Source organism: Rhinopithecus bieti, unplaced genomic scaffold, assembly GCF_001698545.2.
Source record: "Rhinopithecus bieti isolate Rb0 unplaced genomic scaffold, ASM169854v2 scaffold_15436, whole genome shotgun sequence".
Taxonomy (NCBI): Eukaryota; Metazoa; Chordata; class Mammalia; order Primates; family Cercopithecidae; genus Rhinopithecus; species Rhinopithecus bieti.
In genome coordinates, this window is record NW_016808313.1 from 349,705 (window position 1) to 365,310 (window position 15,606).

Genomic DNA, 15,606 nt, shown 5'->3' on the forward strand with positions numbered 1-15,606 from the left:
AGTGAATACGGTTCGAGCTTAAAGGAAGTTGGGAACTGGCGAGAGCCCTCGGATGATGAGGGGTTTGAGGAGCTCAGAGCTTCTGAGTCCACAACCACAGGCGCTAAACAGCTTCTCAGCGCTTCCCAGGGCCCGGGTAAGGATTGCAGCGCTTTTATTGCAGCAGTTGGAGAGCGGCGGGGGAATCCTCTAGGCCGCACCGCGGTCCGGGAGGCGCCGACATCTCCTCAAAGGCCCAGTTGTGGTGAGGGGCATTGGGGGGCGACCGGGCCAGAGAGCCCCGAGGTAACAGTTACACGTGGAGGGTAGGAAACTTTGCGTGTCCGAGAGCTCCCAGAGGCGGAGGGGCGCAGAGGGCCGCGGCCGTGTGGTGGCCGCGCCGCTAGGCTGGGAAAGGGAGCACCACAGCCCCGCCACGGGACGCGCTGCCAGCCCCCCGCCCAGCGCACCCCACCCCCTCTCCTCCGACGCGCACGCAGCGCCGCGGCCCCTGTCAGAAGCTGCAGGATCCGCCCCGGCGAAGCAGGGCCGACTCGCACCCAGGACCCTGGGCCTCTGCCTTCCCTCCTAGCCTCGGAGAAGCAACCGGCCCTCTCCCACTGCTAGGGAGCGACGCGGGCTGGTAGGACGTCCCGGGAAGGCCGGCAGCTCGCGACCACGTCCCGGCCCTGCCCGGGCGCGCCGAGGAGCAGAGCCAGGGGCCGGCATTCGCTCCGGCTCCCTCCCCGGCGCTCCGGAGCCGAGGGCGGCTCCTGCGGCTGCAGTCTCGGGGGCGACGCCTTCCCCGACCAAAGCTTCCAGCAGCGCTCCGCAACTTCTCTCTGCTCCAGTCACTGCTCGCCTATCAGGTAAGTAAGGCTACCCGTGCCTAGGCTGTCGCTCGGGCGGGCGTGTTTCTGAAAGTTGATTTGAAATGCATCCAAGACTGAGCCGGGCCAGCCGGGGCTCCTCCCCGAGGCGACTCCTTTGCTTCTGCAGACATTCTCTGCACTGGCCGACTGGCGGGAGGACCTCCCTGCGCGTCCCGCACACCGGCTCCCGCGCGCCCCCCAGCAGAGTGCAGCGCCAGGAGTCCAGAAGCGGGCGGGACGCTCTCCGGGTCCCTTACTGTGCCCCTTCTCGACCTGGGGCAGGTGAGGGCCTCAACGGGGCGGCTGGGACGCGGGATTGCAAACCCTATCGTCCCGCGTGCCTGGACCCCGTCGAGCGAGGGAGGGAACCCACTCTTTATATACCCATCATACCCCAGTAGCTGGGTTCCTGCAGAGACGTCCCGAGGGCCCACCTTCGTATAGGTTGGGGCGGAGTCGGATTCGGGATGGAAAACCTGGGGCAAGGGATGGAGGTGGGGGGGGGGGCGGGCAGGAGAAGGAGAAACGCAGTTGGGGGGCGGAGGCCTAAGTACATAACGTGTTGACTTCGAGTGAAATCAGATCAGTCAGAGCAGTTCGCAGTGACTGATCTCTCCTCCCACCCTACATTCTCTTGGCTGGACTCTCTCCTCCTGGCTGATTCTGGTCGCCCTGGACACTCCCTCCGTTCTTTCCCAGGAGTGCGGTGGCAGCGGGAGCCGAGTCCCAGCGGACACGGACGTCAGACGCATCGTTTCTTCTCCTCTACAGGTCCTCCCGGCCCGGCCCGAACATGCTGGACGGCCTAAAGATGGAGGAGAACTTCCAAAGCGCGATCGACACCTCGGCCTCCTTCTCCTCGCTGCTGGGTGAGTGTTCAGGCCGTGCGTCCTGGGCGCACTCTCTTTCCCGCCTGGCCCTGAGGTCTGGAGCCTGGCTCTCTGGGACCTGGTCCGCGATAGGGGAGCTAGCGCCCCACTTCATGCACTAAACTGAGCCCCATCACTATCTGTCCGTCAGTCCTTGTGGGTCGTCCCTATCCAAATAAATCCAACAAGCCGCCCCAGGCCTCACGCACCGGGCACCGAATTCCCCAAAGCCGCGAGGGGCGGGCGAGCTTGTTCGCAGGCGTCTGAGTGGCAAGTGATTAAAAACACCCAGGGCTGGATTTTTAATCTCGGAGCTGATCGACGTCTCATAAATGCCGCCCTCTTCTCACGGCCTAGAGGCAATAGCATCCGAGACCCGAGGCCTGGAGCGCCCAAGTTCGAGGCGGCTTCTCTCCCCCACCAACTCCAGCCACAATTTCAGCCATAGGCACGGCCGAGAGAGACTTTTCCGGGCCGGTAGGCAGCTCAGCGCGGGGATTAGACCGCGCGGCGGGGCCCTAGCCTCCGCATTAATTAACTGGAGCTGGATGCCGGGTCCTGTGGGTCCCCCCTCACAACTCCTTTGCAGCTACAGAGTAGGAGCAGCTAGTCAAGGACCCCGGAAGAGTGTCCACACACGGGTCTTGCAGAGCTGAAGCCAGAGATTCTGGTTACGGCTTCCCCACCCACTCCGCCCTCGGAGCTTTTCAAGTTTGGGAAGCCCGAGTTTCGTTTTATTTTATTGTATTTTAGCAGGAGGGATTTTCGTTCTGTCCTTTAAACTTCTTAACTCTTTCACTCGGAAGCGCTAGAGCGGCATAAATGTGGAGGATGAGACAGTTCTGCTGGAGAAACCAAATCCAGAGAGGAATCTCCCCACCTCCAACACCCCAGATGAAACGAAATCACGTGCACTGAGCGCCCCTCTTTGAACCCCCCTTTCGGGAACTTTTGGACTTGCCCAGCCTCGGAAGAGAGCGGAGGCCAGAGCAGGCAGTACCCGGGCGGGTAGCGGGTGCGGATTTATGTATACAGCGGGCGTCGCTTTTTGCTCTGTGCCCTCCGTCCGGCCCACGTTCGCTCTCAACGCCCAGGTCGTGGCCCAGGACGCGGAGACCCTACCGAAAGAAAATAGAATTGTAAAATTGAGATCTATCTCGCTGCTTCTCCTAACCTTCCTCGTCCGATCCCCAAAGCGGCAGGTCCAGCTCCCGAGCCGGTGGCCTGGCCTCTCGGAAGGGGAGAGTGGACAGAGAGTGCAGCCGGGAAATGGGGAGCGCAGGAGTGTTGGTACCGGGGGACAAGCGCAAGAGTGTTGTTACTGGGGGACAAGGCCTTCTTTCAATAGCTGTGAAAAGTGCCAATAAAGGTGGCCAAGCGTCGCCACCTGAACCACCTCTCCGCCCCCCACAAACTAAAGGAACAAAGCACAAAAAGTCCAAGGGGTAGCAAAGAGTGGATTCCCTGCCTCCGCTGAGTCGCTTTGAGGCCCGTTTCGCCCTCAAGCACTGCTGCTGAACGCGCCTGGCATCGGGAATCCCGGCCGGGACACTCCGCGGCTTACTTCTTCCGCGAATTTTTTCCCTCCCTGTGTTTTGACGCTTCTTAGTTATGAAAAACTCATGTGCAATTTGCATGCCAGCCAAGACGCAGCGGTTTGGGGTTCATCGGTTTGAATAATATTAGGTTTGCTTCGGAGTGAGACTACATTTTCTGTACCCCAGGACTTTTAGGAAGAAGAGAGAAAATTTTGTTTCCCCTCAAAAAATAGAACAGAACTCTGCGTTTTAACAAAGAAAAATCCAAATTGTTCTTATGCATTCTCAGTTTTTAAAACAGTCAGAGACAGGCATAGTGATTTAATAATTACGACGTAATAAACCTGAAAGCACAAATTTGTATGTAATTTAATCTTACAGGATGTGCACACGTTTGCAAGCATACCTGGGTGTGTTTGTTAATTAAAGGCCAATTACTGATTTCTGTACCCTCCCCCGCTAGGAATTAAACCTTCTCACATAGTCTCCGTTTGTTAGAAACGCCACTTGGTTTGATTTTTTCCAAGTCTCAGCTTGGTTGATTAGCAGAGACTCCCTGGGTTGGGGGGCGCTGGGGGAATCCGTGGGTGTGAAGGGATCAGGAGCGGGTCCCGGCCAGGTTTGGCATGGTCGACCTGCCCGGGCTGCTCACCCGCGAACGTCTGTTGCGGCTACAGGCAGAGCGGTGAGCCCCAAGTCTGTCTGCGAGGGCTGTCAGCGGGTCATCTTGGACAGGTTTCTGCTGCGGCTCAACGACAGCTTCTGGCATGAGCAGTGCGTGCAGTGCGCCTCCTGCAAAGAGCCACTGGAGACCACCTGCTTCTACCGGGACAAGAAGCTCTACTGCAAGTATGACTACGAGAAGTAAGTGGCCGCGCCCCCGCAGCGCTCCCCACGCACTGGCATCAGTGTGCGTCGAGGACTTTGTCCTCCTTTACCCAAGTCCTTTTCTGGAAGGCCCAAGAGGCACGCCCAGCGAGCAGAACTTCCCTTCAGCCCAGTCGTGTACATTGCCTCTCACGGGAAGGTGGTAGGGCAGAGATCCGCGCGGGTGCGCGCAACAGTGGCCCGAGTCCCGCAGAAGTGCGCGCGACGGCTCTCCTCCACGGTCTGCTCGCCTACTTTCTAGTCCTCCCAGGCCCCTTTCTCTGACTCGGCCATTCCCAGAGGCCACTCTTTGTTAGCCTTGGAATCCCTCAAGCTTGGTCTCCCCCAAGCTTGGTCTCCACTTTTTACCGGGGTGCCCTGCGAGTTGCCAGTGACCCCGTGTCTCCTTGCTGGTTCTCAAGCCATGTTACCCAGGTGTCCGCGCCAGCTTCGCGCCTGTGCCTTGCGGTGAGACTGTACTGACCCCGCAGCTTCTGTCCCCTGTGCCCTGTGCGCGTTTCCCGCTCGGGTTTGTTCGCTGGAGTCCGAACAGTTTGGGCTCGGAAATGGCGCTCCTGCCATTCGGAGCTAGGCGCACAGCCCGTTCGCCCTTTCACTGTCGCCTTCCTGGTTTTCTCCAGAACCTTCTGATGCAGGGGCTTTTAGGACAGTAGTTGGGGCCTGAACTGAAGCCCTCTCCTTCAACCTGTGCCTCCACCCTAGTTCAGGTGTGGGTATGCTCTTCTGCCACGGAGCAGGTTCAGTTCCCTCCTGTCCACACGAACGTTCTGGTACGTTTAGAGGAGAACTGGGAGGCGGGCATTTAAGAAAGTGGATATTTCGAAACTAGATTTTTATAACACCAAAGCCTGGATGAGGCCAGAAAGTGGGAGGCAGAGAACTTCCTTATTCTCTCCGGGCGTGCCGGGAGGAGCTTAGGAGGTGTAAGGAGAGGGAACGGTTTTTCCTTGCGAAATGTTTAATTAATAAGGGTATTGGCTTTGCAGAGCTTTGGAGATGATTGAAGAAAAGTGGCTGATCCAGAAGTCTCTTTTTTTGTGCATTAGGACTGGTGTAGGTTAACTGTGTGGACGCGCGCGTGCACGCGCAAAATTCTGCATTTGTCACTGGTGAATGAAAGGAACAGCATTACGTGAAGATAATCAAAGGAAGGTTAGAGTGCGAAAAAGCAGTTCTATCACGTTATTAAAAACACAATGAGAGGGGCTGAGCGGGAGAAGTCTCTGTATAGCAAAAAACACTGAGAATAAATAGAAGTATTTTCTTTTCCTGTTGCCTGGGGCTATGCAAGTTTAAAACCTTGACAAAGTGATTAGACCCTGTGACCAAACAAAAAAATTGTTTCTGCCACTCCACCTTTTGCCCAAAATGCTCGAATTTTACCCCATGTGGAGAGAGTACTAGGCATTTTTTTTTTTTTGTCGTTTTGAAAAGATAATAGCTTGGTTTTTTCCAGAACTAAAAGAAATGTGTGATCGATTTTGGAAGAATTGGACAATACAGAAATATATAAAAAGTGAAAACTCCTTATGACGACCTATGAAGTGATCATTATGGATAACATTTTTGAAAGAAGATATGCCTGTCTCTATTCTTGGTTGTCTGTTTGTTGACATGGTGTCTGAGTGAAAAGTGTAATTTTTAGGTAGTTAAATAGATTTAGCCCACACAACTTCAAGTATCACCTTTGAATAAAGCTTCTGGCTGATTGCTCGCTTTTTTCTCTCTTGCTTTTCATCGAAAGGTTTTGGTATTGTGTAGACCCAATCTTTAACTTTCTGCTTATAGATTACTGAAATGTCCACATCCTTCAGGCACAACACTGGCAAATTCACAAGTATTGGGGCTTAGGAAAGGATTTGGATTGTGAATTTCTATTCTGTTTGTTAAAAAAAAAATCACGAATCAAAGAAGGCTTAAGGGTCAACACAGCTGTCTGGCCAGTCAAATCTTCTTTAAGGAAGTCAGGCTGTGTCAAGAGGAGAAGAAACAGTTGTTGTAAAGTACTTAACACAACAATGTCCCTTCCATTTCAGCCCTCCAGGTTTGGCGCGGTTTGGGCTTATTAGCCCAGGAGGGTCAGTTCTCTCCTCACAAAGCTATTTCTGCAAAGGGAAAATTGCAGGGATCAACTTGCCAGCTGTTAGCCAGAACCAAGAAGATTTTACAGAGGGATGTGAGCTACATTGTTCAGAGAGGTGCTGACATTTCAGTGAAGGATTTTAATTTTATTTTAAAAATATTTTTGGAACCACAGATTTCCAAAATTGAGTTTTTTGTCCTCTTTAGCTCATGGCATCATAGCAGTACTGGCCTGTGCTTAGCCCATCAATTGCTTGTTAGGTTAACTTATTCCTTTTTAAAAATTCCTTTTTTCTCTTCTCTATCCTCTGTTCCAATTATATTATTTTTCCAATAAAATCGGGTTTTAATATATTTGATAATCTTAATGGTCTTAGTCTGCATGGTGGTATCTGTAGGAGAAAAAGGAGAGAGATTTTTATATGTTCTGTAAAAAAATTAGGCTCAGGACACACTTCTGTATTCAGTAAGCTTTTATGGAGCTTCTATATGCAAGACGCTAGGCTAGATGAGGAGAGGACAATGAGAAAAAGTCTCAGAGCCTGCCTTCAGGAGGCTTATAGCTCAACACTTTTTCCATCTGTGTTGTCCTTGCCATCAAGTATTTATCAAAGCCTTCTTCCATTTAGAGTGTAGGACTAGATATTGCACAGAAGCTATCGGGAATGGCCAGATATTTATCCTCCAGAGGGAACACAACTCAGTTTTAGGCAATAGTCCTGAAGCAATTACAAAGAGCATTTTTCCTCTTTAAAAAATACAATTGTAAAAATAGCTTTGCTTTTTTTTTTTGGTGGATCTTTGAAAAATTTGAGGCCAAACAAAGTAAATGGGAAGAAAATGAGGTGAAAGTTAAGTGGTAAGATGATGTTGATGGTAAGTTAGGGAGCACTTAATAAAAAATGAATATGCAGGCAGTGCCTTGGTTTCCAAATTTCATGAAATTCAAATGCTGTTTCTACACATTTGAATGAAAGAATATATAGTCAATGCAGTTTTCAGTGTCAATCATAGACATAATGTTAACAAAGCAAGTTTATCACATTTATCTTAGTCATCTGTATGTGAATTTCTTGCTGTTGGGCAGTTTTGCATTTGAATTCTTAGCTGTCTGTTTATGGTGTTAGGCAACCAGTTAAAAAGTTAAAATTTCATTCTCTCAACTAGTTGTTACACCTTCACAATGTCAAACACCAAGTTTTTCTAATTAAAAAAGTAGAATTGACAGTGACGTCTTGCACACACAACTATTCATCGGAAGACTTCAGGATGTTTTATTGAGTATTTTTCTCATACACTGCGATGCCATTAGGAATAATTTATCTTCTGATTACCCCCAGAAAATGAGCATTTAAGGCAAGAGTGTGGAACACTGATTTACTAATGTATAGAAATTAAGAACTGAAGGCTATCTTTGTTATGACATGTCAACATGGAAAAATTGCTAGTTTGGTGGGATGACAACATTTACACAATTGATGAATCTGTACCATGTCATATGAAACATGAGGATAACATAGGTGTAGATGTTTTGAAAGTGGATTCAACTGTCTTCAACATTCCTGAAACTTAGCAGACAACCAGAATATTTTCCAGCCTAGGGGACTTCTATTTATATAACTGCTGTTCCCTATTTAACTGAGTCCTCTATGATCTGGTTAGTTTGGAGTTTTCCCTGAATTTGTTCCAAACAAATACTGCAGTTGGACTTCAGTCCGAGACAGAAGAGACTGCTGAATAACGGGAATGTGGTAATACAATAGATAATTAAGCCCTCTGGAAGGGATCCCATAGTTAAATCAAGTTTTTATTGTTTCTTTCATGTGCCTGGCTCTGTGGGTCAGGCGGGGCCCTCTGCCCTCACATATGAAGTTTATCATGATCCCTTGGATTGCTCTGGACATCCTAGGAGCAGTGTGGGATAGTATTGCTGTCATCAGGGCTGTTCTCACAACATCATAACTCCCCGCATGTCAGCAAATCACAGGCCTTGGGAAACCTTTCCTCAAAGAGCCAGTGGATGTTTTCTTCCCTTTCTTTTGGAGCGGACCAATTTTCCAAAGAAAGGGACTGAAAAAGGGGAAAGTGGCTGTCACACTTAGAGCTTTCTCTGCATCTTTCTTTGGACCCGCTGATTGGCAGCTCCATGGTGAAAAAGACTTGGGTAATGATATCTATTAGCATCAGTAATGAACTAATTCTGCATTTTATCAAGGTAGTCGAGGAAGTGTGTGTGTGTGAGGAGGAGTTAGTTTAGTTTTATTACTGTGACATTACTTGGAGATCAAAATTGGGCATGCAGTTCCTCATGAAAGGGGCCGGCAGATGGAATGGCAGAGGCAATTGTTACATTTTTGCTTTACTTTATCTTTTGTTGGCCCCACTCCTGGCACAATAAAATTTCAGGAATATAAAAATCAAACACAACTAGGCAATAAATTGATGTCTGTGTTAAATTGCAGGGGGCTTAGCTCAGCGTAAGCACCATCCATGGGCTGTGGTTGTGTTTGTGCAGGCACTTAATCTCTCTTTTTCTCCCTTTTTAATTTTAGAGGGTGATTGGAAACATTCCCTGCTCAGAGGTGTTTTCTCTTTTTATATGTATTGGTCCCTGGGAAAGAGTTTCTTGGAATCTAAGACTTAAAATTTTGAAATAAAATTAGATAGCAGGAGTAGATATTAATAGTATTCTGGGAATTAAAATACTAGGTATGAACATTCCTTTTTACAGTAGGCTTATGGGATTCTTTTGATACTTACATAAATGGAACACATTTTTGAAAGTTATTTATTCAGTCTAGTTTTACATATTACACCTACCTGGCTAGGAAATAGCTTTTGATATTCAGATTTTAGTGCCAGTAACTTTCCTGATCGTTCATTGTGCTCTTGCTTTTTCATTTTTCTTATTTATAACATTTGTATTAATCGAAAGACCACTAATTTCAGGGAAGCCTCTTCATTATTGCTTTTTAATTCTGGGAAGGATTTTGGAGACAGTGGGCAGGAGCTGTTTCTCTAATGAGAACAATTCCGATTATTTCATTATCAGCTATTTTTTCTTTTATAGTCAAATTATTTAGGTCATAGTGTTTAGAAGGGAGAAAGTAGACAAAGGTTTAAAGTACTCATGATATGATCAGAAATTTACTAAAGCATCTTAGAATAAATGCATTTTACAAAATGTCATTGTTGGATTTTATGAAGTTCAAAATAACCAATACTGAATGTTATGATCTTGTTTATTAAGTACAGATATACAACACTGGAAAATGAATTATGAGGAAAAAAGCACAATCACATCCACAAGAGCAAGATTTAAAAATAATTTCTGCTCTTACTCTGAAACCTTAGCTCTACGTCAGTGTTTTTCAATTTTCTTTCTTTCTTTTTTATAAACATTTTTCTGACATGAATTTGTAAATGCTCTTTCGCATCTTCAGAGAGAAGTTCCCATATGAGCCACTTGGAGGGTGAGCTAGAGGTTTGGGGGCTGGATGGGGTGAGATGTGTCTCTCCTACTCTCTGCAGAGAAGCAGAAAGGCTCCTATGTGGGAGGGCTCAGCCCTATTTCCAGCATGGCTGAGGCTTCCTCTTAGGAATATTCTATATGTTTTTCTTCAAGAAGTCTCTTAGGAACATTAGACAGTCGCTGCCTTTTCAGATTTGGTTGGGGGAAGTTGGTAATTTTAAGAGCAAAGTGTAGAAAAGGTTCTGGAGCGAATATCACAGAGGACAAAGAAAAGATGCCTTTTTCCCCTTTGGGCCCCCTTAGAAGGGCCTGTTTTCTGAAAGAGAGGAAGATTCTAGTTTGGTACCCCATAGGATCAACATTTTCTCCTTAGTCTCTTTTGACTAGCATGATATGAGGTATTTTAGTCATTTTATCATAACTGAAATTAGTTACGTTAGCATTGACCAATGTTGACTGCAGCTTTGTGTCTCCTTGTCATATCTTAAATAAAATCTGTCCAACCGTCTTGCTAAAATGAAGCAAACACCCCCCAAATGTCAAATTGTTATTTTAGTAAAGCACAATTATCTGTCTATATTTTTAACCAAGATGAAATTAATAAAATTGCTATGGCCCTGGTGTTAATTAACGGGAGGATTAGAGCTATATCGGCTAAAAAGGAGGTGTAAACACAGTAATCTTGCTACATGTTTGTTTTCACACTACTGAAAATAAATAAAATGAGACTTAGGATAGGGATTAAGTTTCTTTTGGCATTAGACAGCAGATGCAACTGGAATGCGGTAGAAACCCTGAAGTATTAGTGAAGACATGGTGTAAGGAAGAAAACTGTAGCCCTACATCGGTTTCCTACCCTGTGGGTATACTTAGTCCCGTCACAAATAGCCCCATCTGGGTAGTTAAAAAAGGATTTTGAAAGCCTACCCCTGTGCTGTTCTTTACAGTGGTGAACCAAGGCAACCAAGTCATCTGTAGAGCTTGTCGCCTTGCTGCCATGCACAGATTAGCTAGAATTTAATGAAACGATTGCCAGATTCCCCGTTATTGCACCATAATGTCATAACAACTAAAAATACAAAGTGGACTGTGCTTTTCCTAGTCCTCTAACTGAAGTCACATGAAAGAGTTTGATCTCTTCCAGCCTTTCAAGATTTCAGTTTGGGAATCCTATTTTTGGATAACAGCAAATATGTCTGGCCTTTCTGACTCTCTGGGCCTCCAGTGTATCCTCACACCAATAGATTGATCTGTGTTTTATTATTATTGTTGTATAATAGAGTGACAGATAGAGCTATCTATCTCTGAGAGCTATCTGGCCACTATGGATTGGACTGCCTTATCCTACAGGTCTGATTGAACTCCATCTGTATTAAAAATATCTTAAATGTCCACTGTTGCTGGGAATGGACCACATGCTGTATCTGGACTTCACATCTGCCTCTGTCCCCTTCTCCCTCCCTTATACCCTGTAGAATTCTATTATCTTGACTCTTGCAACCACCTATCAGATGTTGCTTAAACTCCATTTCGTCAACTGCCTCAGTTTTTGCCCAAACCATTTTTGTGGACTGTTAGTGTTCTTTTGATTTTCTAATTAGCCATTTATTTATTTAGTAGAGACAGAGTCTTGCTAAGTTGCTCAGGCTGGTCTCGAACTGTTGGCCTCAAAGCGATCCTCCCACCTTAGCCTCCCAGAGTGCTGGGATTATAAGCATGAGCTACTGCACCTGGTCTAATTAGCCTTTTAGATACACAAAATAACAGTCATGTGGCCACTCAGTTGGGTGAGGCTCAGGCAAATAGATGGTGAGTGGCATAACTCTCAAGTATGCATGACCTCATGACCATTACTCTTTGAGTAACCATTTAGGGGCCTCTAAAAACCTTTCTGACCATGCCTGGTACCTTAGTGGATTCTGGATTATGTCCTGCTACTACAGGTGGGTGTGTTTTGGTGAGTGAGAGAGGTGCCAAGTGCCTGAGTCTGATGCTGTCACCAATAAACCAGGAGAGTCATTTGGCCAGAAGCCTGGCATTTGGTAGGACGTAAACACGTCACTCATTCTCAACTCTGGCTACTTCTTTGAACATCACACTTCTCCAGCCTGGAAAGAAGCATCCTTCATCTCTTGAGCACCAGGTTCTACTGCTGTGATGAGAGGAGCTCTTTGGAGCAGCTTCCTCTCTAATTCCATCCCGCCCCTTCAGTTGCACAGCAGCCACGCCTTGACTCACAATTCTGTTGCCTCCTCCCTATCAAGCCTCAGGAATCTTTAAAAGGCCTTTTCGAAACAAAACAAAACACCCCCTCCTGAACTCCAGATTAGCCTCTTAAGCTCATTAAAGTTCCTTTAAATACCAAAATGTTGGGCTCCTGGGGACTATCCCCCCAAACCATATTTTCATTCTTAGCATTGTTGTCATTCATTGTGCAACAGATTAAGGCCAGCTCCCTCTGGGCCCAGAAATAGGCCCCCTGTCTCTGCAGGAGGGTCCGAATATGTCTTTGTTTGAGCACCCGACAGCCTGAGCCTGAGTGGGAGCTGATGCCAGCTTGGCCTGGGGCCCCCAGCTCCAGGGCAGGGAGAGATCGATGTCTCTCCTGAGCATGGGGCCCTGAAAAGGGAATGGGCAGCTGAGAGGAGAAAGTGTGAGTTTTTGCAGTTTTGCAGTTTCACAAGCTTGGCAGTCATTGGGTCCTATCCCAGTCACTGGAGAGAATCAGGAATGGGCAAGTGCTCTGATGGCCTGGATTTAAAGAGCTGTCCTTGTCCTAAATAATCAGGGTGGCTTTAGGAGCCTTTGAGAAACACTAGAGCCTGGTTTCTGTGCATCCCCCAGGCATTCCTGGTCCATCACAGTCTACAGGTGGATTTTTATGGACATGCCTGCCTTTTGCCTAACATTTCTTCCCTTATTTCAGCCTCCTTTCCAAAGAGCTTCCTTAATAACATCCCGCCTCCTCTCTGTCATTGCAGGCTTCCTTCTCTAAAGCTGGCTCTTGGGGAGAGCTTTCTGGTTTTGACAGTGGAACAAATCCTTTTAAACATAACCATCTAGAGTTTCCTCCCCTGCTATTGGCTACCCCCTCACTCTTTCTCCTCTTACTCCTCCTCACATTGTGGCAGGAATTCCTGCTGTGCATGTGTTCTCCGGTAATGACAGCCAGCATCTTCACAGGGATGCAGGCATAGCTCTTCAGGGATGAAAACCAGTTGGCAGTGCCATGAGATAGACTCTGGAAACCCAGAAGGGAAGAACATCCCAGGAGACCCCTCTCTGCCTCTTTTCGGCTGGAGTTTTGATTGCACATCTCTTTCCCCTGGAGCTCTGTGCACCTTGAATTTCTGGATTCACTTATTTTTCTAACCTCATTTTCAGAATCTCAGCTTGGCTGTGCCTTCTTGCTTGTCTCATGCTCTGAACCCATCTTGTGACCTTTTATGTTTCATATTGCTTTGTGTGCCGGCTAGAGTTGGCTCTTAGTTAGCTGTCAAATTGGGAGAATGTTATGAAATAATTCACATTGGGATGGACAAGATAATGTTCTATTCTTCTGAAGATACTTTTTAACTGGAAGGGTGTTCAGTCAAAGGAATGACTATCTTAGGGTAGAATTTTAGGCTCTAGACTGGAACCACTAGTGGAAGACATAGTTTTGTACAAATAACACTTTGTAGGAGGCTTCCCTGTTTATCTATATGAATGGCTGGTCAGTTTTATGCACCCACTTTTTTCTTCTGAGTTTTATTTTCTTTATGCTTCATCTTTGGTTGGGATCTTCCATTTCAAAAAACCTGTATTCATAGATAGAAGGGGATAGACAGGTGGGTATGAGTGGTTTGGGCACTGCATCTCTCTCTCCATTACTGAAAAAATAATTTGAAAGACATATCCTACTGTCAACAGGTGTCCAAGCAATGGTTTTCTCATCTATACAACAGAATGTGAGAATAATGACCTCATAAGGTTATTGAGAAAAGTAAAGAAGATAATGAACCTGAAAGGCCTTTTGGTAAAGTGTATAGTACTCTACAGGATTGGGTGTTATTATTATTATTTATACATGAGTAAAAGCTTATACATAGTTTTAGAAGCTGTGTATGATAAGCCAAGACAGTGTAGTTGTTAAGAGCAAGAGCATAGACTTAGGAGCCAGAGCATCTGGGATCAAATCTTTGTCCCGCTGTTCCTTAGCTGTGTTACCACGGGCAAGGGTCTTACTTGCTCTCTGCCCATTTCTTCTCTCTAAAACAGGGATAATAACAGTACCAACCTCAAAGGTTCACTTTTGTTTAATATTTGAAATGCATGCCGATCAATGCTTGGCTCACAGAAAATGCTGTAAAATAATTCATTGAAAAAATGTATCCTTCTCAATTTTCAAAGAACCTTCACATATATTATCTCTATTGATCCTCACAACAGTTTTAAAAGTTAGGTAAGGAGAGGTTTTCGGTTTTCTCCTCTTACACTTTATAGCTGAGGAAATAAAGGCTCAGGGAAGTTAACAACTTGCCCAAGGTCACGCTGTTGGGGAAGAGGAAACTGGGATGCTGTCCCTAGCTTCTAACTCCTTTTCCAATGGCCTTTCCACTAAATCACACCATCTGCTGCTTGCATTCTGGTGTTCACACCCCAGTGAGATCACAATTCTCAGTTTGTCCTGTTGAACCAGCTCTTGGAAAACAAGTCCCCACCTGCTAGATACTTGAGCTTTCAGGCAGCCTCCCGATGGTCAGCTGTTTATAGTATTCTGTGGTTTTAAAGGAAGTTTTTAGGATTTGGGGATTGCCTAGTATTCTGTGGTTTTAAAGGAAGTTTTTAGGATTTGGGGATTGCCTCTATGTGTGTATGAGAAATCAGCTCATGTACGATCATTGCTCTTGTTTATCAAACTCCTTCACACACAAAGCTGTCCTTGCCCATCCTTTCCTATCCCACTATCCACATTGATCTCTATTGCCCCTCTAGAATACAGCATAGCTGTTCTTCCCCCCAGGCCTCTAGAAGAAGGACAAAAAGGCAGGCGGAATCCATTTTCTTTCTCTCCAACTCCCAGGGTTTGCTATTGGTGACTTTTGTCCTGGGAGCTTGTCTGCACATTTGGCAGTAGAACTGTTGAATATCATATCCGGAGCTTCCAGCATAACTTCCATCGGGACCAGCCGGCAGCTGTCCATCCATTCCTTGCATAACCCCTTTCCAAGTTTTCTTCTGAACTGTGTTGTATTTTCAAACAAACCTCAGCCTTAGCTAGAAAAGATCCCACTGTGCCCCCAGTGGAGGCTGATTTCCAGAACTGTTGACATCCCTCTTGTTTGTTACTTGGCCTGGCTGTATCAAAAAGTGATAATGGAATCCCAGTTTTAAGGAGTATTCCTGTATTGTATTATTTCTCTCACCATTGCTGAAATTTTATTCTCTTACAACTAGTTCTAGTCCATTTTGGGGAGGTGAAATATGTGTCTGAATTTAATATGTGTAAACTGATATTTAATGAAACTGGAGATTTCAGGTAACATATGAGCAACTGGAATGTACTTTACCTAGTTGCAATGTGGAATTTTCTAATTTAGAGTTAGACGCTTATAAACAGTTGGTTCGTTAATTAAATCACTCATTCATTCATTTAATCATCAAACATCCGTATTAAATTCCTGTATGTGTCCAGTATGTAAAAATGAATAAAACAAATCACTGATGTACTAAAGGTCTAGCAGAGACTATTTAAACATGTAAATTAAGCAGATGTTTGAAAAAAAGAGTAACATTATTTTAAGAAAGGCTGGCCACAGGGATAGAGAACCAGCTTATCTAAATTCCTTGGTTCTGTATTACCATGTGCTATTCATCATCTTCAAGGCACTTATTACAAATTGAAATATATATACATATATATA

The 15,606-nt window shown here is 46.0% G+C and overlaps 1 protein-coding gene across 1 annotated transcript in view; it reads left to right on the forward strand.

The window, feature by feature from the left end:
• Positions 1-1,488: 1,488 nt before the first annotated feature.
• The window catches only part of LMX1A (LIM homeobox transcription factor 1 alpha), a 165,322-nt gene continuing 151,204 nt past the window's right edge, over positions 1,489-15,606 (forward strand). Inside the window, exons 1-2 of the mRNA XM_017886421.1 lie at positions 1,489-1,720; positions 3,936-4,122. Coding sequence (XP_017741910.1) covers positions 1,645-1,720; positions 3,936-4,122 — 263 coding nt within the window. The 5' untranslated portion in view covers positions 1,489-1,644. The remainder of the gene's footprint in view (positions 1,721-3,935; positions 4,123-15,606) is intronic.